This window comes from Mobula birostris, chromosome 18 (assembly GCF_030028105.1).
Source record: "Mobula birostris isolate sMobBir1 chromosome 18, sMobBir1.hap1, whole genome shotgun sequence".
Classification (NCBI taxonomy): domain Eukaryota; kingdom Metazoa; phylum Chordata; class Chondrichthyes; order Myliobatiformes; family Myliobatidae; genus Mobula; species Mobula birostris.
Window position 1 is genome coordinate 44,460,897 of NC_092387.1, and position 26,074 is coordinate 44,486,970.

The window sequence follows — 26,074 nt, forward strand, 5'->3', positions numbered from 1 at the left end:
TTTGACACTCGATGCCTTTGTACACGAGTCAGCAGAGGAGCAGTAAGACTTTTCTTTACTTGTCTAAAAAACAGCACACTTCTTGGAAATTCTGACCACTTTGCTGCCTTGTGATTATATGAGGACTACAGTTCTTCACGGCCTCAGTCTGATTTTCATTTTGTTTCTACCTTAACATCTGAAGTTTGAAGACTGCTTACATACATGGTTTTATCTTGTCTCACTGCTATCTGAGACCCTTGGTTCAATACTATATTTATCTCAATGATGCATATGCAAGAAAAACATTTGGAATCAAATTCACTGCACTTTGCATCAGCACTTGGTGCTGTGCAGACCCAACTCCTGTCTGTTCTTTCTGCACAATTTCTTCAGCTTATCTCATGAACATCTTCATTTAGCAGATTCGGAGCTAAGTCAGCAACCAGTAGCCAGGTATTCCAGCAGATTTTTTAAAAGGTATGTCACCGTGAACATCTCCATGTTATAAGATAATGTTGGATTGTCTGGCAGTGACAGGATCTCCATGGAGTTGTTATCAAAAGTAACAGCTTTATGTGGTTGATTTACTGCAAGGATATTTTTTTCTCTATATGTCTTTGTTATAGAAATGTTTGACTGCAGAGAATAAGAATACGTCTGAACTTTTTGTGTTCCTTCTTTTATGTACTCCCTGTTGTGGGTACAGTATCCATCCAATATCTCAAGATTAAAACATTTATTTGGTGTTTAAGATCAATAACCTTGAAGTAGTTAATGAGAAGCTAAATGTTGGTGCTTTGGATAGTCGTTAGTATGCATCAATCGGACACCTTCCCCAATTTTTAATGACTTTGCCAATGTGTGTACTTTCCTCTCCTGGCTCTTGACAGTGGCAAGAAAGGATTAAACTCCATCGACCATGCCGTTAGCTGGAACCCCCGCACCCGCCAAGAGGAAAAGGTCATCGAGAATCATCACAAAAGCGATGAAGGAAGGTAGGTCCAACGCTTGAGCACATCGGCACACATTTGGATCACAGCTTTCCCTATAAAGATACTGAGCTCTCCCCCAAAAAAGATGGAGCGCTTACTCGGATTACAGGGTTATTCAACCTGCTGTTAGTATTTATCCGCAGCTGATTATAACGCGGTAAACTGTGAAATTGAGGCGTTGTGACTAGTGAGTTCTGTAGTTAGTACAGAAAACATGGCCTTTTTATGGTGAAATTTTGCAAGCTGCATCTTATTAATAAACACTGTATCTTCTCCAAGTTTTTTTTAAGCAGTCACTGATTGGTCCACTCAGTCCGTGCCTCCAATAATTTTGTAAAAGTCGCGCAGCCATACTTCTCTCCTCTCCTGCGAGGAGAACATGTCAGTCCCCTGAGCTGTCGAATGCAAACAGCTGAGGATGTGTATGATTTACTGAGTGAAATGTGTCTAATATTTGCCGCGCTTGCCTGTAACTCCAGCCTCGAAGGCGAGAGTGCAGTTCATTAAATAACCAGCTCCAAAGGTGGGTCTTGCTGCCGCTCCCCCTAGTTAACTGTTTCACATTTTTAAAACCAACTTTCTGCGCAGCCGGAGCCGAGATTAACCTCGGGAAGAAGATAAGCATCCCCCGGGATGTGATGTTGGAGGAATTGTCACTGCTGAAGAATAAAGGATCTCAGATGTTTAAAGAGCGGCAGCGCAGGGTCGAGAGATTCATCTACGAGTCACACCCCGACGTCTTTAACCCCGATTCGATGGTATGCATTTCTTCCTCCAGGATGTTATCCAGTTAAATTTCATATTCACACACAACCTCCAATCCTGCCTCTGAACAAAAGTTCACCCCATCTGTGTAACATTCTCATGCACGCCACCTCTCCATTTCTCTGAAGTAAAGTGAAGGTCTGTCTAACACTTGAATTAAAGAAAATCCCAACATATAACAAGTAATAATTAATATTCAGACGAGTGGAGATGGCAAGATCCTATCTCGCCTCCAGCTAAATCGGTGCCTTATCCCAATTACACAGGTGTTTGCTTCCTCAAGAACTAATCTGAATTTTGGTGTTAAATTTGTTTAAACTGCTCATCACCAGATGGGGCCTGAACAAATCAGGCACCGTGCCAAATCCTACAGTGTCCTAGAACATCTCGGGAGAACCATCAGATTACTGAATGGTTAATGAACCCATGAATACTACCTCCCTCTTCCTCACTATCTATTTTTCTATATACCTATTGGTCTGTCTTTCCATCTATTTTTTGAAATTTGTAGTAATTTTAATGTGCACTGTACTTCTACCACAAAACAAGAAATTTCAGAAGATAGGAATGATAATAAACCTGATTCTAATTCTAATGGAGATCATCTGACTTCCTTCCTCCACTTATGATGTTAAGGTCCTCTTCAAATGCATGCTCACCGGCCCTGGCAATCACATTTCTGACGAGGAGTTGGTCCCAATTTCACCACGATGGAACCCTGCTCCCTTTCATTCTATGCTCTCCTTTCCTCTGGCTCACTGAACAGAATCTCACACAATCCTGAATCCTGAGCACCCTGCATTGTCACTCTCAACTCTCTCATGGACCAATTAATCTCATAACTTCCAGAAAACCAACCTTCTGCTCTCTTACTCCATTCTCACCAAATTTCTGATGCTACAACTTTCTTTTCCAGGTGACCATGGTGTTATGGTAAGTAGTTCTATCTCTCTTACAAAGCCAAGATGATCATCTTAAGCTTTACAATTTTCACTCCAATCTCTCCATGAAACTTTCTGTCTCAACTTAGACCTCACTGTCCTCTCCAATGGAACAGATGGTTAAGTTCCAACTCCTAGGTATTTCTTCTGCACCTTCCTGACTGAAGATCGCCAATCAGGTTCCTGTTCCTCCCACTAAAATATGCCTTACCAAAGACATGGATGACCTGCTCTGTAAATGTGATTGTGCTGCATTAAACTCACTCTCCTTGACCTCCCTAAACTCTGACATAGTCAATCACATCTTTCCCTTCCAAAGCTTCTCATCACCTTAATGGGAAATGCCTCAAATGGTTCTACCCTTAAAAAGTTCATGGAATGCTTTCATTTTTTTTTGTTGAGGCATAGAATATAAGAGGAAGGGAGAATTTTACACGTCATTATTTGGACCACAGCTTGAGTACTGCTCACAATCTGGTCATTCCACTACAGAGACTGCACTGGAGAGGATACAGAGGATAACTAGAAGATGAAAATTTATTGCTGTGAGGATAGATTGGATAACCTAAAATTATTGTTCATTTTTTAAGGTGGAAAAGAGTAAGGGGATTGAGCAGCACAAGATCATGAGGGGTCCAGGTAGAGTGAATAGGAAGATCTCATTTCCCACAGCTGAGGAGTAATTACTAGAAAGCATGGATTTACAATAATTGCTTGAAAGATTAGAGGTGAGATAGGGTTTGGGGTGTGTGTGTGTGGGGGGGGGGCGGTGGAGGAAGGAATCAAGAAGCCTGAAATTCATTGGCGATATTTACAAAATTACAGGATGTATAGTTGAAAAACCATGACAGGAAAGCTACAGATCTAGTGCTGGGAAGTAGGATTAGATGGCAAAGCACTTTGTAGCCATCACCAATGCAATGGGCCAAATGGTATCCTTCTACACCCTAAACTTTCTATGCTAAAGCATCTCCAGTAATTGTTTCCTGAGCTTGCTTCTGAAGTTTCCTGGGATACACCCTGCTCTTTCTCCTCTTCTAAATCTCCATCCCTTACACTAATCTGGCATCAGCTTTGCTTGAAATGTCATCACCCTCCAGATCTATTTCTCCCACATCCCTCAATCACTTGCTGCCTCTGTGTCATCAACATCCAATGTAAGATGATTTCATCCAACTAAGCCCTTGGAAGGGAGACGAGAGAGGAGATTGCTGAGCCTCTGGCGATCATTGTTGCATCATCCAGGACAGGAGAGGTTCCAGAGGATTGGAGGGTTGTGGATGTTGTTCCATTATTCAAGAAAGGGAGTAGAAATGGCCCAGGAAATTATAGACCAGTGAGTCTTACTTCAGTAGTTGGTAAGTTGATGGAGAAGATCCTGAGAGGCAGGATTTATGAATATTTGGAGAGGCATAATATAATTAGGAATAGTCAGCATGGCTTTGTTAAACGCAGGTCGTGCCTTACCAGCCTGATTAAATTTTTTGAGGATGTGACTAAACACATTGATGAAGGTAGAGCAGTAGATGTAGTGTATATGGATTTCAGCAAGGCATTTGACAAGGTACCCCACACAAGGTTTATTGAGAAAGTAAGGAGGCATGAAGGCAAAGAGTGGTTGTTGATGGGTCATATTCTGCATGGAGGTTGGTGACCAGTGGTGTGCCTCAGGGATCTGTTCTGGGACCCCTTCTCTTTGTGATTTTTATAAGTGACCTGGATGAGGAAGTGGAGGGATGGGTTAGTAAATTTGGTGATGACACATAGGTTGGGGGTGTAATGGATAGTGTGGAGGACTGTCAGAGTTTACAGCAGGACATTGATAGGATGCAAAACTGGGCTGAGAAGTGGCAGATGGAGTTCAACCCAGATAAGTGTGAGGTGGTTCATTTTGGTAGGTCAAATATGATGACAGAATATAGTATTAATGGTAAGACTTTTGGCAGTGTGGAGGATCAGAGGGATCTTGGGGTCCAAGTGCAAAGGACACTCAAAGCTGCTACACAGGTTGACTCTGTGGTTAAGAAGGCATATGGTGCATTAGCCTTCATCAATTGTGGGATTGAGTTTAGGAACCAAGAGGTAATGTTGCAGCTATATAAGATCCTGGTCAGACCCTACTTAGAGTACTGTGCTCAGTTCTGGTCACCTCACTACAGAAAGGATGTGGAAACCATAGAAAGGGTGTAAAGGAGATTTACAAGGATGTTGTCTGGATTGGGGAGCATGCCTTTTGAGAATAGGTTGAGTGAACTTGGTCTTTTTTCCCTTGGAGCGAAGGAGGATGAGAGGTGACCTGATAGAGGTGTATAAAATGATGAGAGGCATTGATTGTGTGGATAGTCAGAGGCTTTTTCCCAGGGCTGAAATGGCTAGCACGAGAGGGCAGAGTTTTAAGGTGCTTGGAAGCAGGTACAGAGGAGCTGTCAGGGGTTAAGTTTTTTACGCAGAGAGTGGTGAGTGTGTGGAATGGGCTGCCAGCAACGGTGGTGGAGGTGGATACGACAGGGTCTTTTAAGAGACTCCTGGACAGGTACGTGGAGCTCAGAAAAATAGAGGGCTATGGGTAACCTTCAGTAATTTCTAAGGTAAGCACAGATTTGCGGGCCGAAAGGCCTGTATTGTGCTGTAGGTTTTCTATGTTTCTATGTTCCTTCGGCATTCTGTGTGTGTTCCTCTGGTGCTATTTGCCTTTCCACGCTGGAATTTATCACTCATTTGATTTTTTTTCATGGCATTCTGTTTGAACTTTTCCTCCTACATGCTACATGTCCAATAATTGACTGACATGACTGGGCTTCAAGTTCTTGTTGACTTCTCTCATAAATAAAGAAAAAAAAACAAGTTTATTACTGATGAGAAACTGATTAACATTACTTTTCAATCAATGCATCCCAACTATTCATGATGTTTCTCGATAATGTGCTTTTATGATACCGTCTGCCAAAAAAAAAATTGAATGAAATTTTAGAGTGCAAAATTTTAAAAAATTTCCATCACTTAAAGAAAATGTTATATTTTTTATTCTATCGTCAGGTTGATATTCAAAGACCCCCCTTTGAGATACTGAAGATATTGAAATAAAATAAACATAACATCAATCTATTTATGCTAAAAATCTCCCCATCCATACTGAATGGATATCGTGGTATGAGTGTTAAGTAATTTGTAATACTGTAAAATGAGGTTTGGGGAAAGTAATAAAATGTTTTAAAATGGTGTTGGTTAGTTAGTGTGGCCCAATGATGTTTCATAGTGTATGGGCATTCTAATAGACGAAATCTAAATAGCACAGATGTGAAAAAGTATTTAAAAATATGTAAACTGGAAAAAGCAGTAATGAGAGAAATGGGACATATAATCAATAAAAATAGTGAACAATTAATAAACCTATCATCACAACGTGGATTCAATGTGCACAAAGCAATGATATATCATCTTCAAAGGCGGAGATATGTCCCAAGGTAGACTGTATGAATTCATAATGAATTAGCTCCTTAGTTTTTGAAGCACCTGTAAGCCTCTGCTGATAAACACTGCATCTCATTTAAGCTACTTTAAATGTTCTGCATGCCAACTTTCCACTCTGCCAGTTTTTATTCTTAGAGCACTACAGTACACAAACAGGCCCTTTGGCTCATCTAGTAAGTGCTGAACTAGTCCAGTCCCATGTACTTATTTAAACTTCTCTAAAATGTTGAAACTGAACCCACATCCACAACTTCTGCTGGCAGTTCATTTCACACTCTTACCACCCTCCGAGTGAAGAAGTTCTTCCTCATATTCCCCTCAAACATTTTATTTTTCCACCCTTAACTCATGGCCTCTAGTTCTAGTCTCACTCAACCTCAGTGGAAAAATTTGCTCCAAGTTAAAACCACACCAGATTCACACATGATCTGATTTACACTGAGCCTCATCTTTACCTCAATCCAATTTATGTTACATCCATTTTCCTTTCTGTTGAAATTGATCTATAAATTAATTTTTATCACATAGTATATGATGGGTTTGGTGCAAATGAAAACCTGTAGAACAGGGATAATCCAAGAAGTGTCCTAAACTCTGCAAACAGAACACATTGAGTAGAGGAACTACAAGCAGTCATTTCTCATTGTTTGGAAAGGATTTAGGAATCAACAGCATCAAAAGTAATTACAAATACAAGTAACGTTTAAGATGCATCCCTTGACTGGAAAAGATCTGGGTACTGGGAGTCTAATCATTGACTAGAGAAAATGACAACTTGTGAAGAACAGATGGATGCTAAAACTGTTTCAACAGGTCCCCCAGTGGGCTGCCACTTTTAAGTGTGAACTAATAGATCAAACTGTAATCTGGAGCTGGAAAGTTGCAATAAATTATTGCTTTGGAAAGTAGATAGAAGATGAGGGGTGAGCAGAGAGTTGTTGAGCTACAGTGACAGATAATTCCATTCTAAGGGAAACAGATAAGTGGTTCTACAGCCACAAACATGACTCCTGGGTGGCATATTGCCTCTCTGATGCCAGTGTCAAGGATGTCTTGGAGCAATGACAGAACACCTTGAAAGGAGATGGTGAACAGCCAGTGCCGGTAATACATATCAGTACCAATGACATAAGTGAGAGAAAGGAATAAGGTCCTGGAAAACAAATTAAAGTAGCTAAAGTAGATGATGATGAGAGGCATTGATCGTGTGGATAGTCAGAGGCTTTTTCCCAGGGCTGAAATGGCTATCACGAGAGGGCACAGTCTTAAGGTGCTTGGAATTAGGTACAGAGGAGATGTCAGGGGTAAGTTTTTTTTACACAGAGAGTGGCAGTGTGTGGAACAGGCTGCCGGCGATGGTGGTGGAGGCAGATATGGTAGGGTTTTTTAAAGAGACTCCTGGATAGGTACATGGCGCTTAGGAAAATAGAGGGCTATGGGTAACCCTAGGTAATTTCTAAAGTAAGTACGTGTTCGGCACAGCACTGTGGGCTGAAGGGCCTATATTGTGCTGTAGGTTTTCTATGCTTCTAAGAGATAAATTAGAAAAGCAGAGCATTAAATGTAGTACAGGAAAAATAGTCTGGGAATGCATACTAAAGAAATGGAGGGATTTAGTTTCCAGAGACACTGGAATCAGTTTTGGAAAGGATAGAAGCTATAGAAGTGGTTTGGTTTACATCCATGAAGGACTGACAGGGTTGTTTGCTGGTGCTATTGGGGAGGGTTTAACTAGAGTGGCAAGGGAATGGGAACCTAAGCAAGATAACCAGGAAGAGAGAGAGAAAAAACAGGAATAAAAGAAGAAGTTAACTCTAGAATTTAAAAGCAAAAGAAGGGAAAATAAGAGCAAAAGGGTCATAGTACAAAAAAGACAAGATAATAAAAAAATGGTGAAAAGGCATGCCTGAAGATTTAGGATCAATGCATGAAGTATTTATAGTTAGGTACTTAGATGAACAAATCGGGCAAAAGGGTATAATTTCATAACCATTACGGAGACATGGTTAATAGAAAATCAAAACTGGGAACTTAATGATCAGAGATATGTGATTTTTAACAAGGATAGGCAGTAAGGTAAGGGTGGTGGGTAACACTATTAATAAGATATGAAATAGGTTTACTTGTCACAGTTGATCAAGGCTCAGAATATGTTGAATCTACTTGGCTGGGGTTAAAAAGCAACAAGGGAAAGAAAACCATTGTAGGAGTAGTGTAGAGACCCCCAAACAGTAACCACATGTTCAGAAAGGATAAAAATTGACAAAATTATGGGGGGAGGTGGAGCTGTTAAAAGATCAGTGCTTTCATTATAGGAATCTTTAACTTTCACTTTGATTCAGTCAGTGAAGTTGGAAAAATCTGCTTTGAGAATGAATTCATGGAGTGCATTTGGGGTGGTTTTCTGGAGCCAAGCAGGAACAAGCTATCTTGGCTTTGATAAAGGGTAGTGTGGCAGATTCTTAATAATTGACTGAGTCTCCTGGTAAGTAATCATCATGGGATCATATTATTTTGTATTTAAGTTGAGAGGGAGAGGGAGAAAGCCGCAATGGAACAGAAACAGTTGTATGGGAATTGTAACTTAAATAAAGGGAATTACAATGAATAAGGCAAAAGCAAACTGTGCTGATAGATTAGCAGGACAAACAATAGTCAAGTATTGGCAGGTGTTTAATGAGGAAATTCATAACATTCAGCAAAATTGTATCCAGTAATAAGAAAAGATTCCAAGAAAGAATGATCCAACCAGGGCTTACCAAGGAATTTAAGGAAGATATTGAAAATGAAAGCATATAGAGGCATAAGTCAGCAGTGTATCTGAAGATTGGGATAAATTCTGCATCTGGTAAAGGAGGACCATAATAATAAAAAACAGAGGAAATAAACTATGAGGGAAAATGGATGAGAAATATAACTATTGAGAATAATAGTTTCTTTCAGTATATATAAAGTCAGAAAGGAATCCATGTAGATATTGCTCCCTAAAGAATGGTTGGTGAACGTTTATGGGAAACAAGGAAATGGCAGAGGAGCTTGACAGAGGTTTTACGGCCATCTTTGTACGTTGTAGTAAGCTAGACTCTTAATAATAAGAAGAAGCTAGCACAAAAGTGTAGCAGGCAATAGAGAATATGAATGGCATGTTGGCTCTTACTTCAAGAGGGTTGAAATATTAAAGTAAGGAAATCTTAATACAAAATGGATGCAACAGACATCAATACTGAATGATGATGGGGAGGAATTAAATACTGAGAGCATCACAAGAGATTTAGTATGAGGCAAACTAATAGGGGTGGAAGGTTGATAAGACTGCTTTACCAGGTGACTTATATCCTAGAATCCTAAAAGTAGCAGCTACTGAGGTAATATATGTATTAGTTATATCTTCCAAGCTTGCCACTCTGCTTCCCTTGTCTTTGCTGACCAGCTTGCCTTTCCACTCTCAGTCCTAATACAGGGTTTGACCCAAGATCTTGACAGTTTCTTTCCGCCTACTGCCATTCAGCCAGCAGATCCTGTGTTGCTCCAGAGTACAGCACCTGCAGTCTCTTTCGTCCTCATTTTCATATTGTTAACCTGTGACAAGTGGGTACCATAGGAATCCGTGTTGGGACTGCAACTGTTTACAAGTATATATTCACAGCTTGAAGTGAAGAAGTGAATGTATGATGGTCAAATTTGTGGGTGACACACTAATAGATGGGAAAGCAAGTTGCAAGAATGCAAACAGTTTACATAATATTGAAGAGAAAGGTGAGTAAGCAAAATGCTGGCATGTGGACTATAACAGAATGTGATGGTTTTCATTTTGGAATTAAGATCAATAGTATCATTTAAATGGAGAAAAAATAGAAAGCTGCATCATAAAGGAATTTTTGGGGTCGCTGTACTTTCTGAAACTAGAAAGCTAGCGCAACAATGTGGCAAGTGATGATGGAAAATGTTTTTATCTAATGGATCATGTGACTTGTTTATTGTGAGTTCCTCAACTATCTCTGAAAATCTGACAAGATTGAAGAGAGAGGATACCAATATACAACAGGTGGTTTGAGCTGATGATAGGCTAATGGCACAGAAATAATTAGAACTCTATGGAAGACCATTTTTCAATGGGTTAAGTAACATGAGGATGCTGAAGAGCTGAATGAAAGAACAAATTTAGCTAATGGGGGGTGGAAAGGAAAATCAGGCCAGGAGAGAGAGATATCCTGGTTGGTGTAGGTAAATATTTGTTTTGAGGTTTGGAGGATTACTTTGAAAGGAAAGCATCATCTCACACGATTGCTCTGCAACTTTCTTTACCCACTACATCCCAGTATTCCCACAACACTTCCATACCTGATAATACAATATAGCCTTTTTTTTAAAAGTTATTGGAGTTGAAGGCCAAAATCTAAAGCAAATTCCAATTGAAACCAACAAGAATCCTAATCACCTCACCTCTGAACTTTGTTTATAATTAAATTTAATGAAATGTTTTCTTATTCACAATTTTAATTTTCTAGGACAACTTCCAGAAATTCCTCCCTGGCTCTGGTGTTGTGCTGAAGACTGGGCCAGGTGGTATCCAGGTGATTGGAGGGATGGACTCCAAATTCCGAAGTGGGTACGGCCTGTATGGAACACATTCAAAGGGCACAGCACCAGCACCTCAACCCAAACCTCAACATCTTGCAGCTGTCTCTGGAATCATTGGGAAACAAGGAAGTGGCCAAGGAGATGGAGGGAGCGGAGGGGCTGGAGGTCCAGAGGGAGGTGGGGTTCAGGGTAAGCATATGAATGAGGTTCTGAAAATGAATAGGTTTTGAGGAACTTAGCAAAGAGGCTAAAAGACCTGAGTAAGCTTGCACTCAAGCCTTGTCGGTAAACAACACAAGTACTCTGAAACAATTATTCTGTCAGAGACATAGTAATTCCACCTCATGGATGGAAGGAAGGGTGCATGGGCTCAAACAGTCAGTAGAGGAAAAAATGATGTGATTTTTTTGTCTCTTGGAGTAAAAGAGTCTAATTTATCTCCACAAAATATTAGGAATGTTTCAATATTTTAGCTCTTCTCCAAAGAGTTGCTGTTCCAGTGACCCCTCGAGTCTCCTGAAAGCTTGAAAATACCAGTGAGAACTAAGCATCATAGGGTTTGAATACTGAAATGAAGTCTACATTTTGCAGAAGTACCAAGGCTGCCAAGAAGGTAGAAATCCTAACTATTTTAAAGCTTGTTTGAAGTTCAGGAAATAAATGGGTTATCACTGCATATGTAAAACCCACAACAAAACACTATAGTAATGTCAACTTGGACCAGTATCTGTAAAGATAGGCAGTGCGAAAGGAGCTTATGGTGATTTTAACAGCTTCAAAATCTTGAGAGATTTTGCAGCCAATTAAGTTGTTTTGGAATTTTTTTCATAGTTATGAATGGATTCAACTGCTTCAAAGGTTTTCCACAAATGCATAATTCTTTTGGTCAAGATTTTCATAGAACTTGCTATTTCCAAAGGAAAAGTAAACTGACTCCTATCCTTCAAATAATCAGTAACGAAAAAAGCAAACAAACTTTCTTTAAATTCTTTGGATGTGAATGGCACTGACAATGGCACATTTGATACAGCCTAGCTGACAAGATGGATCTTCACAATGATAGGTCTTCTCTATGAGCTGAGGTGTTAAATGCCACCCATCACTGGATTTTGAGCAAGATATTTGAGAATGCTTCTCATCAACACCAGATTTAGGCCACTGTTCTTATTCTCTGCAAAAAAGGGAAAGAAAAATTAATCCATAGCTTCTTGATTATCGTACTCAGTTGTAGTGCTTGCTCCCTCCCTGTCATCCAGATAATTGAATACAGTGACCATGCATACATTTTAATGATTTGGCTAATTGGTTCAGGAGCAGCCAATGAAATTAAACATCAGGACAGTGAAATAGCTTCAAGAGAGAAGGAATAAAAGAGGAGAAAATAAAAGCAAAATTTAAAAAGCAATGGAATGAAAATAATTTATTTAGATGAACCTCAAGCTTCAGTAAAACAGTTGCATTTTCCCAACCAATGCACAAAGAACAACACAAATTGAAAAGGCTATGCAAGTGAAAATTGGGAAGCTAATCAACACTGATTTGGAAATAACAGTTTCCTTTAGATGTGTAAAAAGGAAGAGGTTAGCCTGATGAAGGGTGTCTGCCTGAAACGTTGACTCTACTGTTTTCCATAGATGCTGCCTGGCCTGCTGAGTTCCTCCAGCATTTTGTGTGTATTGATTCTATTAACATTCTGTGATTGAACAGGGTAAATTTGAAAGAAGTGCAGCTTTAATAGGGTGCTCTGTCAGGAGTTTGTTTAGCAAGAGAATTTGTGTAGAGTGAAAAGCAAATGTTGCTTTATGCCTTTACATGATGATTCATGGAAGCTTCAGAAAGTAAGTATTTACATTTTATCTGCAGCTAATACTGGTTAAACTATCCTTCTTAAAATAACAGACAAAAAGATAGATATACAACATTGAATCATTTTACCTAGGTTTAGCTAAGTTGTTAAAATCAAGAAAATAGACATGCTAGCTAATTATATAAGATTTGATACTTCTATTGAGAAGTAGAAAATAATAAAAAAAAATCAGCATCTAACTAAAGTTAATAATAGCACTAATTCAAAAGAAAAGGCAGTTAATGTTGCCAGGTGGAACAGTAAACCTGAGGATTTGGGCAAGAGGTAATAGTGAACAATTAAAGTACAGAAAAGAAATAGATTATTGGTTAGCCAAAAAGTACATCAAAATATTGTTAAAATTTCTTTGAACCAGTAAAAGGAAGAAAGTAAAAATAAAGATTCAAATTATAATTGTAAATATCTTAACATTAAATAACTATTTTGTGCTTATCTTTTTGCTGAAGACTTAAGTGGAACAAAACTAAATGTTTATGAAAAATTAGTACCACAAATAAGAAAACAGAGAAGCAAGTAAGGAGCAAACAAATCCTTTATGGCTAACAACCTACACCTTAGAGATTTTAAAAAGCTGGCTATAGAGACAGCACAATTATTGGTATTATTTCAAAATTCCTTCAATTCTAGAACTATCTTAGCAGGTTAAAAGGTAGTAAATGAAATAGCAAGTTTTAAGAAGGGAGAAAATGTAAGGAACTACAAACCTGTTTACCTGGCATACATTGTCACCATAACACTGGAATCCTCCATTAAGGACGTTGTAACTGGCATAAGTTAGACTGAATTTTGATTAGGCAGAGTCTACATGTAAAGCAATAATGGGTTGCATTCAGGTTGAACGACCATTACTAGTAGGGTGCCACAGGAATCAATGCATCAAAAACTTGGGTGAAATGTTGCTTATCCTAAATGGGAAATTGGGCTGTGAGCAGCAATGCAAAATAGTTTTAAAGGTATACAATTTAAGTAAATAGCCCAGAACATGAAGTATGATGTGGAAAAATATACTGTCCAATCTAAAAATAGAAAGAGCAATACTTCTCAATGGACGAACACTGGAAAATTTTAGCATACCAAAGATATGCTGAATCATGATTGGAGAAAGTAACCACGCAAACAATTAGGAAAGCAAATATCATGTTTGTGTCTTTTACAAGAATGCAAAAGTAATGAAGTCTTTCTGGATTCTTAGGGCTTTGGTGAAATCTCATTTCCACAACTGAGTGCAATTTTGGTCTTTGTACCTGAAGAAGGGTACACTAGCTTGGAAGTCAGTGAATTGTAGATTTCATTGGTTGATTCCAGGAATGATGGGGCTGAATTCTGAGGAAAAATTGAATAAGATTGACTATATTTGGGTGTTAAGAAGGACAAGATATGATATCAATGGGAAATTCATTCTGAGAAAGGATCAATGTTGTAGATGTTCAGAAATGGTTTTCTCAATCCAATGAATCTGGAATAAGGAGGCATATTGTTAGGATAAAGAATTGTCCATTTAGATGCCTTTTTATACAGAACCCCATAATTTATTGAGAAATTTCAGGACTGAGATTGATGGATTTCTGGACACAAAGAACATGAGTGGTGGGAATGGGTTGGAGAACCAGTGAACCGGTAGTATGTGATCTGAGGCAAGGAATAAGCTCTGACATTATTGATAGTGGAACAGACCTGAGAGGCTTCTCCTACATCAATTTCATGTTATATTCGTAAAAGCATAGCAAGGCATAAATGTAATTACATTGTGTGTATTCACAGAAATGGGTACTGGAAAACCATGGTCTTTGCTCTCCTGGTGATCAGAACTACATGAGCTGGAATGGTAGTATGACATCATGTTAATATCCGTTGCTGTGCTGTTTGCTCCCTGACAGGTGGAGGTGATGATAGGAAGGGAACTGGAGGAGGAGGAGGAGGCAAAAAGCACACATCGACAATCAAAACTTATGTGTCACCCTGGGAACAAGCCATGGGGAACGATCCGGAACTGAAGTCCACCATGAGTCTTCATATGGAACCACCAGGTGCTCCAGCCAAACTTCGTGCCTTTAAGTGTTTTAACAGGTGAGGCTCTAGCCATAAAGTGAACAGATGTTAGAATTACAAAGCCTAGGAAATGACACTTAGAGTTTCTCAGCTTCACTTCTTGATGGGCTATCTATCCACAGACATGAGATGACGCCAAAAGAGTGGGATCTGGGAATTAGAGACAGGGGATTTATGGTGGGAGGTAAAGTGATGCACTTTGGGCAAGAATCCCACTCTGCTTGGAGGAGAAGTCAAAATTACACCACCTATCGTATCCCCCTCATTCACTCCATTTCATTTACACCAGCACCTGCCACCATTTTAGTAACTCACTCTTTGCAATTTATTGGCACTTTCATGAATTATTAAAATTCATTGGCAAGCAATTTGTGTGTAAAAGAACTGTCATGGTATTAGGATTTGGTGAAATCCTCTTAAAATGACCAACCACATTTAAGCTTCTGGCAATGGCTCCCCAGAAAAAAATAGTTAATAGGAGATTTACAGTTGCCCAGTCAACTAATATTATTTAGTGCAAAATCTTATGTTCTATACTGGAAGAAAGTTGGCACCAAACTAGTGATGACCAGTTAATCAGTTTCACGAGGATTAATTACCTTGCGCTGTTACTGAATGTTTCATAAGGGTTCTAAAGATATTTAAGATAAATAGCATAATTTGTTGTCATTAACATTAAGAAGGAAGAATGAGAAATATTGGAAATTTTGGCATAATGAGAGGGAACAGGATCTTTAAAAATGGATAAATCACCAGGCTTAGCTAAACTGTATCCCAGACTCTTAAATGAATCAAGGGAGGATATAGCTCTATTACTGTCCAGTCTTCCTTGGTTGAAGACATCAAATTGGGTAAATCAACATTCAGAGTTAAATTAAAAGCAGTCATAATATATTTTCTAAGAGTAAGTCACGTCCAAATCTGACTAAATATGTTAACATTTTTTGAGAAGCAATGTGCGGATGAGGATAGTAATTTTGACATAGTCTACTTACAAGCAGTTGATTTGACAAACCATACATGGTAGACTAACTAGGGTGTAAAAGCCCATGTGATATTTATTTTTCAGTAGGAGAAGCAGAAAGTACTGAAGCTTTAGAGACTGGAGATCTATAGCAGAAAGGCTCTATAGTCCTTTTCTTTTTGCGACATACTGTACATTAATAACAAGGACTTAAATGGAAGAACCACAATTGAGAATGATGTCAAAAGTGGCAGTGTGGTTCATAGAGAAGAAAATTCTAGCCAGCATAAAAGCATCAATGGTAGTGTGAAGTATTATTTTGGTCATGACACTATAGGAATAATATGATTGTATAAGAATGGGTGCTGAGGAAATTTATAAAGATTTGACCAGGCTATAAAATTATATGGAGAGATGAAATAGACTAGGGTTGTTTTCTTTCGAGCACAAGAGGTTGCAATCTAATTTAATTGGGGTGTACAAAATTATGAAATGACTATTACGTACAGTGGCAGATTTAGCAGTGCTACTGCTTCTAAGCGGCAGAGATCCAAGTTCAATCCCAACTTGGTTGCTGTGGAGGTTTCATGTGTCTGCATGGATTTCCATTGGGTGACTTAAGTTTCCATTCATGTCCCAAGATGCGCAGGTTGATAGGTCAGTTAATTCCCCCCAGTGTGTAGGTAGATGGTAGAATGAGGGGATAATAAAAATAAATTCCATTAATGTAGGATCAGTGTAAAATGAGTGGTTGATGTTTGGTGTGGACTTGCTGAGCCAAAGGGCCAATTTCCATACTTACCTTTCTGTAAAAAGAACTAGACAACTTGAACAGGAAGGACTTGCTTGCCAATAACAAAGAGGGATAGATTTAAGAAAATTTAAGAGAGATGCAAGAAGGTCAGAAATGTATATTAGTGGGGGTCTGGAATTCACTGCTTGAAACAATGATGGAGACAGAGTCCCATCACATTTAAAAGATGGCACTGAGCACAATATTCTGTCACCTAACAGGCTACCAGACTAAGACCTGGGAGGTGGAAGTAAGCTGAACAACTACGTTATTAGCTTCCTTCAGTGCCCTAAAATTCTAAGATTCCCTGAAAAACTGTTTTGTTTTTTTTCTCTTTCTCCTTCTTTATTGGAGGTACTTTGTTCTTCTCAAATTCTTACGGAGTTTGTCCTAGCACCAAAATGGTTGCTGAAAGAAATTGGTGAATACCTCTGAGATTAGTTTGTTACCTTGGGGAAAGAATGGGGAAGATTAAAATGTCAGTCTAGCCAGCTCATTTGAATATTTTGGATGCCAATTCCCAATTGTTCTTGCATGCACTGTTACCCAAGGGAATGAAGAAGTGACAGAAAGGAAGTGCAACATATATACATAATGACTCCCAAAAGGCATTTCATAATTAGCCACATCAGAATTAATCAGAAAACTGAAACTTGTGATTTTAAAGAAATAACATTGTTACAAAACTAACTCAACAAGGGAAATAAGGTTAATGGTGATTGGATGTATATCTAAATGGAGAAAAATATGCATTGTGGTTTTCCTGGGTTTAATATTGGCTATTTCTTTTGATATTTGGGTACAGGAAATTTAATTTCAAAGTTTGCAGTTGATATGAAACTTTGCAATGAGGTAGGTATTTGGTCAACATTTGCAAGTTAGCGTGAAATGGTTCTCTTTGGGAGCAGTAGTATAATCTGAGTGGTCCTCATTTGAGGGAGTACTAGATCAGAGGACCCTAGGGTCAACAATATTTCTTTGAAGGTGGCAGAGCAAATTGTCTATGTGGTTGGGGAAGTCCTTTGTAAACAACAGATATTGAATATAATAACAAAGTGATGCTGCACTTTTACACATTATTGGCTTGGCCATAGCTGGAATACTGGCCAAGTATTCTGTACAATCTTACATTGCTGGATAGAAAGAAGATAAATGACTGCTGGAGAAAGATGGGCACTCCAATCTTTGGTAGCACTTGGTACTCTGAGTATGCTCCATTTTCTACTGTACATAACTTGCTTTTCAGAAGTGCTTTTTATTTTGAATGCACAATGTCTCTGTTAATTCTTAAATAGTAAAAGGTGTGCTAGTCACAAATCCAGGCTAACAATCTCAATTAATGGTGCACTTGTTGAATCCTTTCCACATCCTTAAAGCAACCTTGAAAGAGAGAATTAGGTGCGGTCTGTCACTACTTTTATATCACCTGTCTTTGCATGTATGAATATTTATATTTGTGTTTTTTTGTGTGGTATCTGTAGTGTTGGAAGAAATACTAACAGCTACTACCAGTCTTTCATTGGCCCACTTACAAGTCTGTTTTCAGGAGTATGTGTTTTAACACTGAAGTCAACAGGACTCCTTCTCTTGTCATGTGACTTCTACTAATGCGATTACTAGGCTGCAGAGTTCGCCAGGGTGTTGGCTGACCATATTCAGTCTGCCCTTCATTTGTCCCCTATCTATCTTTCTGACCTTCCCATATTGACATAGAAATTTATTCACACTTGCGTGCAACAGATATGGAATGCACTAATGTCGGGGCATTTAAGTTCACTGAAGTAAATGCAACCAAATTTCAGGTGAAAGTTAATATGGAAATGTTACTGTATCGTGGAAAGATTAGCTTAGCTTTATTTGTCACATGTATTTCAAAACATTGAACCACATCGTTTGCATCAAAACAAATCAGCTAGGGCTGTGCTGGGCAACCCGCAAATACTGCCATGTTGCCATACTTCCAACGCCAATGTAGCATGCTGACAACCCTAACCTACAAGTCTCTGGAATACGGAGGAAACCAGGCACCTGGTGGAAACCCACAGGGTCATGGGGAGAACGTACAAACTTGTTTTTATACACATACAACTGAAAATGTTTTTTGTTTCTTTAAAATTTTAGTTAATTTTAGATGTGGAATGTGTAACTATTCCATCACATGGACACTTCGCTTAAGTAAAATTGACACGAAATTAGGAACTGTCAGAAATATCCTAAAAGACCAGAATATTCTACACTGCATGCTCAGGATATGTAGGATACAACAAAGAAAGTGGTAAAAAAAAATGAAAATGCTGGCTGATACCAGATCAGTTGTAACTGACTGATAAATTTGTTAACCAAAGGTATCAGGATTTGGGGGGGGGGGCAACGTTAATTAAATGAGAATGACAGGTAACGGTTAGCACAACACTCTTACAGCTCCGGGGGTTGGGGGGGCAGGTATGTTCCAGAGCTCAGGGTTCAATTCTGGCATTTGTACGTTTTCCTGTGAGTGCATGGGTTTCCTCTAGGTGCTCCGGGTTTCTTCCACGGTCCAAAGACATACCAGTTAGTAGGTTAATTGGTTACTGTCCTATGATTAGGCTAGAGTTTAATAGATGGGTTGCTGGGTAGGGTGGCTCATTGGGCCAGAAGGGCCTGTTCAGCAGTGTATCTCTAAATAAATGAATATCATTCATTGGTGAACAAGCCTGAGAGGCTGAGTGGCCTTCAGATGCAATGTACAGATTAAAGGATGTGGAGATAGCTAGCGGAAGTTGTTGCAAGAGAAACAACAGACCGAAGGTGTGGGAGGTAGGGGTGAATGGGCCGGGTGGACATTTTGTGTATGGAAAATAATTATGCAATGAGTCTTGTTGCCTATTAGTCTTCAAGCTGCCTAGAGTGCACTCTTTACAACAGCTGGTTGGTTAGAGAGGCATGCTGACCAATAATCAGCCCACCCATTTTACTAGAAGATAATTAATGTGTGCAAACTCAGAATGACCAGTGCTGATCTTGTAACCTCCAATAAATATCAAATAATAAAGCAGCAAAGGGACAATTTTGCATGTAACTGCGCAAAAGATGATAAGAGTTTCAACACTATACTGCCAAAAGTCTCTAATATCTGTGTGACCCGATCAGTATTCTTAAATTAGACTGTTGCCCTGTGTCTTGATATAGCTGTGTCATTGGATATGGTGGCTTAGCTTTGAAATCTGTCCACATTCTTCCAGCAGAGCTGCCTTACTTAAAGGACTTCAGTCTCCTTGGAGAATAAAATAAATATCAAATACTTTTTCTTTAAAAAATGGCACCATAATGTAATGTTTTGGTGGTGTAGGGTTAAGTAACTAGTTGAGCGATGCAATGACTGGATCAGGGGATCCTAACCTGGGTCCCACAGATCCCTCAGTTAATGGTAGGGGTCCATGGCATAAGAAAGGTTGGGAACCCCTGATCTAGATTACCAATACAGAGGCATCGGTTCAGATCCTACCATAACTGTTGGGCAAGCTAAATTCAATTAAATAATCTGGAATTTTAAGGAAAAACTAGACTCTACAATGGAGCCATGAAACCCCTATCCTGAAAGACATGTCATTCACAGATGACCTTCATGGAGGAAGATTTGCTATGCTGTCTACTGCAGCCAGTGTGACTCTGGATCTGTAGTAATGTGACAAACCAATAATGGACCACTGAAATCGCCCAGTAGCCATTTTGTTGTATTAAATAAAACTACTTTAAAACAGAATGAGAGTCGGACATGGACAAATCATTCTTAATCCGGTTAACTTTGCAAAATCTTTCCCATGATCAATTGTGGACCTTTAGCTAAATTGGAAGAGTTGTCCCACTCTAGTCAAGCAAGAGCCTGGTGTCATATTCAGAGAATTGTTTTGGCAGATATTCAAGACTCCTCCATCACAGCCCCTGGTACATTCTGTATCACAGTTCAGAGCCAACAGAGGTAATTGTACTATGATATATAGGCAGGAAGGATGGCCTTGTTGTGGGGTGGGGGGGGGTCTTAATATTAACTCTCTGTGTTATCAGGTCAACTATAGACAGAGGAACTTCCTGCAGTTCTCTTTCAGCTAAAGAATCTGTGCTCTCCAATGTAGAGTAATATTGGAAATGATACTGGCAAGGTGAAAGAATGGGCCCTGATGAGGAACCTGAATGTCTGAGAGCATCTACAAAAGTTGAAACACCTGGCAGATTGAGTTTGCAGGAGGTGGTGAGTGCTTCAAAATGAAGGAAGTGCAATAGATTTTGTCCTCACCAATCTTTAGGTTGGAGATGCACTGGTCCATGACAAAACTATTAGGAGTGAGCATCACATAATCGTTGTGGAGACAGTCCCATACCCTCTCTATTGCGCTGAATGGGGTTGATTGGAACTGATTTATTAGTTCAAAACAGTGGATTATCAGCAAAAGCATAATTGTATTTCAGTATAAGTTAATCTTGTGACCCCTCGCTCCACTGACTGCTCTACCAATCAAACCAGGGATTCAGCCCTGATCAGTGGAGAAAGTAGAAGGGTGGGCCAGGAGCTGCACCAGGTGTACCGAAAAATGAAGCACCAACACAACGAAGCTACATTAACGATGTGCATGCCAACAGTGAAAGAAGCATGGTAAAGTTGCCTTGTAAACAACTTTTCACAGTTGGGCTTGGGACCGTCTGTGGTGGAGTTGCAGTCCTGATATAGCACTTGTGAATAACCATAAACCGATCAACAGCTGACGGGGGAAAGAAGTTCCAAAATATCCCATCTTCAGTAATGTTGAAACCAACATGTGAGGACAGGTCTGAAGCACTTTAGGTCATCTTCATGCAAGTCCACCTGAGCTCCATCCTGTCTCCAACATTACAGAAGTCAGTCTTGAGCCAAACTATGTCATTTCAGATGATATCATGAAATCACTGACTGATTCAACCATGGAACTAGATTTGTTGCTTTTAATTGAGAAGTCTTAAGTTCCAGAAATAGCTGTGCCTCCAACAAAACTGATGGGTTTCTACAGGAATGTCAACTGTCTTCTCCTCTCAGCAGGTGCTGCCAAATCCATACGGAGTTCTCCTGCGTTTTGTGTATTGCTCCAGTTTCCAGCATATGTAGTCTTTTTTGCGATCAGTATGTTTAATAATGCTTAGTTTAGCTTCAGACCTCACAGGAACCTTGATTCAATCATCAATGACTTCCCTTCCATCACAGTCAAAAGTGGAAATGCCTGTTGAAGATTTTGCAATGTGTAACTTCATATGCAACTTCTTTGGAAATGAAACAACCCAAACCTGCATGTGACCAGACCTGAACACAATTCAGGCTAGTGCTGCTTAATGGGATAACTTAATCCTACCCTTGATATCCAGTGACATTGCCATCACTGTCCCCCAGAACCAATACCCTAGGAGGAGATGGTCACCATTTATAGAAAATTCAACACAAACAACTGTATCAGGTTGGATATACTCTCAGGAGTGAATCACAATCTGATTCCCAAGATCTTTCCACCATTTGCAAAACATAAGTCAGGTATATGATGGAATATTCATGACATGCATGGATGAGTGCTACTTAGTCACCTTAATGAGCTCCATAACATCCAAGGCAAAATGCTGGTTTGACCAACATATAATTAATTATATCTCATACTTTCTCTCCATCACTGGCACAATAATCAAAACTCACTGCACTTACGTTATTCTGAACACTACTTGCAAGTGCAGCACCTCATCAGCAATAATAATAGGGGAAGCAGATACAGAGGAACAATACCTACATGTTTCCTCCAAATTGCAGAGTATCCTGACTTGGAACTATATTACCATTATTTTACTGTTATTGGGTGCTAAATCTTTCAGTTCCTTACCCAATAATAGTGGGAATACTTTTACAATAGAACAAATCAAGGTGGCTCACCAACCCGACTCAAGGGCAAGAGCATTAAATGCTGATCTTGTCAGCAATACCCACATTCCAAAAATAGATTTTAAAAGTTGCGGACCACATGACTCTTTACATAGTTAATTCCCACTGCTGGTTTTGAATTTTTTGTGCTTTAATAGCAACTTCAATGTATCATATAGCTGCAGGTTATTTCAGTTTTTTATGCTCCATATGAGCATCCTACCACCTCTCTTCTGCTCTTTGATATTTCTAACCATTATTTGTTTCTTTACTGATAATCTTTGGATAAAGTCAGCAAGAGAATTGCTGACTTGTTTTATATTTCAAATGTCAAGAGAATAGTATTATAATTCCAAAAAGAGTGTAAGAAAGGTCAGTAGTAAATTTAAAGAATTGTTGAATATAATAAACTCAAACATGTTTAAAATACTTTGCAGAACTGCTATGCCCTATGGAGGGTTTGAAAAGGCAGTGAAACTGATGACTTTTCAGCTCCCAGAGTTTGAAGCCACTCTTCCAGAGCCTGAGCCGGTGCTTGTGTTCCACCAAGACATCAGCACTCGGCCCAACTTCAACAGGACGCCTCTGGGCTGGACTCCAACAAGCACAGATAATTTGGTTAACCTTGGAATAGATCTCGAGTTTAACGCTGAAACTGATGATCTGTAGAGGCCTTGGACAAGTGCCATGAAGCCAGCTGTTTCCAGCACTCAGTTGGCCTTTGCACAGGAGCACTTGGAAAACATTGGATTAAAAGTGGCACTTGGCTAATAATCATCACTGCATAAAATACATATTCTTTAAAAGCTGGTCATTTCACCCCTATTCAATTTCAATGCATTTTGTAATTTTACCGTATACTGATCAAGAACAACTTTTGGGTTCTTGTGACAGATGGAATCTATATGGTTTAACTAAACTTAAATAAAGTCAAAGATGGTGGATATACATTTATGGCTTACGAATGCCTCTATTTATTGTCAAGCAACAATTTTCTAAATGAAATAAAATGTCAACAAAACCAGAGTCTATTTTGTTCTCTGCCTGTGCAGCAAGGCTTTTGAAGAATCTTTGTACTTTATATTCTTTAAATGCTCAGTTGAAGTCCAATGTACAGAACACTAACACACCTGACCCGTTCCACCAAGGAAAGAAAATTACTGACCAGCACCAGGTAATAGTTAATGTACAGTACATTTATTATCAAAGTATGTATGCAGTATACAGCCCCGAGATTCGTCTTCCCAGATAGCCATGAAACAAAGAAAACCATGAAATATGTTCAAAGAAAAATATCAAACACCAACGCGCAAAAGAAAACAAATCGCGCAAATGGCAAAAAAAAAAACTAGTGAAAAACACAGAATAGAAAACAAAGTCATTGAAAGAGTCCAGGTATAGTCAATTTAGATCAGTTCAGTTCAATCTAGTGCTGTGTCGTTCATTAACTTCAGCCTGCAGATCCGCCCTCATCAAAATCGCACAAAATAGCAACAAAAAATGCGACCAGAAAGCAGAAACACATCATAACTATAAAGCCCAATCCACAAACTGCGTCGATTGAACCTTACCCAAGACCCATGACCATCAAGCGAGAGGGAGAGAGAGAAAGATCATTCAAATGCAGGGACTTTCCTCCAGGATCAGCAGGTGAGAGGGAGAGAGAGACTGGACACATGCAGGTACACAGCGTTAAACACCCACCCACCTTCAGCTCTCATCCTTGATGAATTTCCATCTTCTTCAACACTTTAATTGCCGAGATTGGTGAGAAATAGACTTGATCATGGCCTTCCCGCCTCATCTACAGGCTTCTTGGCCTCAAGGCTGCACATTTTGCTCGAAACCTCATCAAACCCCCTTGGAGACAGCAAAACACCAGATTGCTCAATCAACCCGAAAACACATCCCCAAAATGTAGATCACAGGCTCCAACAGATTTGAAAGAAAAAGAAGCTGTAAAAGAAGTGAAAGAAGTAGTTCTAGTGACACTATTCAATTTCCAGTTAGAAAACATCACACAATCATTCTTGACCTGAAAACTTGGCATTTTCTCTCCCTATGGATACTGCTTGATCTGCTGTATACCCCTAATGATATGTTTCTGTTACATAATACAAGTAAATGTGCTGCATGTCAGTCTATATAATTAACAAACATCTACCTCTGTTCAATAACCAACTAAGTTAGGTACAGTTTATGTGAAAGAATATTCACACATTATGTGTTTTAGAACAAAAGTTAGAACAATACAGAACAGTACAGGCCCTCCAGCCCTTTATGTGTCAATCTTTTAACCTAATTCAATGTCAATTTAAGCCTTTCCTGCCACATAGCCCTTCATTTCTCTTCATCCATATGCCTATTTACGAGTCTCTTTAACATCCCTCCTCTACCACCGTCCCGGCTGTGTGGTCCATGCACTTACCACTCTCTTGTAAAAATCTTATCTCTGACATCTCCCCTAAGCTTTCCTCCAATCATCTTAAAAAGTATTTCCTTTTGTATTAGCCATTGCCACCCCAGGAAAAGGGCACTGGCTGTCCACACTATCAATGTCTCTTATAATCTTGTACACTTCTAACATGTCTCCAGTCATCCTTTCAAAGAGAAAAGCCCTAGTTTGCTCAACCTTTCCTCAGAAGACATGTTCTATTATCCAAGTGGCATCCTGGTAAATCTCCTCCGCACCCTCTTCCAAAGAAACCTCCACATCATTCATATAATGAGATGACCAGAGCTGGACACAATACTCAAAGTGTGGTCTAGCCAGTTTTATAGACCTGCAACATAACTCCACAGCTCTTAAACTAAATCCCTTGACTAACAAAGACCAATACACCATACACCTTCTTAACCACCTTATCAACTTGCGCGGCAACTTTGAGGGATCAATGGACTTAGACCCCAAGATCCCTCTGTTCCTCCACACTACTAAGAATCCTGCTATTAACTTTGTATTCTGCCATCAAGCTCAACATTCCAAAATGTATCACTTCACACTTTTCTAGATTGAACTTTATCTACCACTTCTTAGCCCAGCTCTAAACCCTGTCAATATCTTACTGAAGCTAAAATGGAGGGTCTATAGAGAAGTTGTCATGGGCCCGGTACGTAAGTACAATTATGAAGAAAGCACAGCAGTGATTTTACTTCTTTCGCAGTTTGCAAAGATTCAGCATATCTAAAACTTCGACAAAATTCTATGGATGTGTGGTGGAGAGCATATTGACTGGCTGTATTACAGCCTGGCATGAAAATACTAATGTCCTTGAACTGAAAATCCTATAAAAAGTAGTGGATATGGCCCAGTCCATCAAGGGTAAAGTTCTCCCCATTTACATGGAGCATTGTTGCAGAAGGGCAGCACTGAACATTAGGGACCACCACCACCCAGGTCATGCTCTTGCTACTGCTATCAGAAAGAAGGTATAGGAGCCTCAGGACTCACCCCACTAGGTATAGGAACAGTTATTACTCCTCAACCATCAGGCTCTTGAACCAAAGGGAATAACTTCACTCAACTTCACTTGCCCCATCACTGAAATGTTACCATAACCTATAGACTAAGTTTTAAGGACTCTTCATCCCCTGTTCTTGATATTTATTTATTTATTTATTTATTTATTATTATTTATTTCTTTTTGCATTTGCACAGATCTTTGCACATTGGTTGAATGCCCAAGTTGGTGCACTGATTCTTTTATGAATGTATTGAGTACGCCCACAAAAAATGAATCTCAGGGTTTTATATGACGACA

At 39.3% G+C, this 26,074-nt stretch overlaps 1 protein-coding gene across 1 annotated transcript; it reads left to right on the top strand.

Moving 5' to 3' along the window:
- Nucleotides 1-293: 293 nt before the first annotated feature.
- Nucleotides 294-23,263, top strand: myoz1a (myozenin 1a). Its single transcript, XM_072282581.1, has 6 exons — nt 294-459; nt 873-977; nt 1,563-1,732; nt 10,660-10,921; nt 14,477-14,666; nt 22,751-23,263. Exons 2-6 carry the CDS (start codon nt 902-904, stop codon nt 22,980-22,982), a joined length of 930 nt encoding a protein of 309 aa, XP_072138682.1. The 5' UTR covers nt 294-459; nt 873-901; the 3' UTR covers nt 22,983-23,263.
- The last annotated feature ends 2,811 nt before the right edge of the window (nt 23,264-26,074 follow it).

What these genes read in the sequence shown, in the direction of transcription:
- myoz1a (XM_072282581.1), top strand. Translation starts at nt 902, where the DNA reads ATGCCGTTAGCTGGAACCCCCGCACCCGCCAAGAGGAAAAGGTCATCG. An exon ending in TCTTTAACCCCGATTCGATG is followed by an intron (nt 1,733 to 10,659) that starts GTATGCATTTCT and finishes TTAATTTTCTAG; the next exon opens with GACAACTTCCAGAAATTCCT. An exon ending in AGAGGGAGGTGGGGTTCAGG is followed by an intron (nt 10,922 to 14,476) that starts GTAAGCATATGA and finishes GCTCCCTGACAG; the next exon opens with GTGGAGGTGATGATAGGAAG.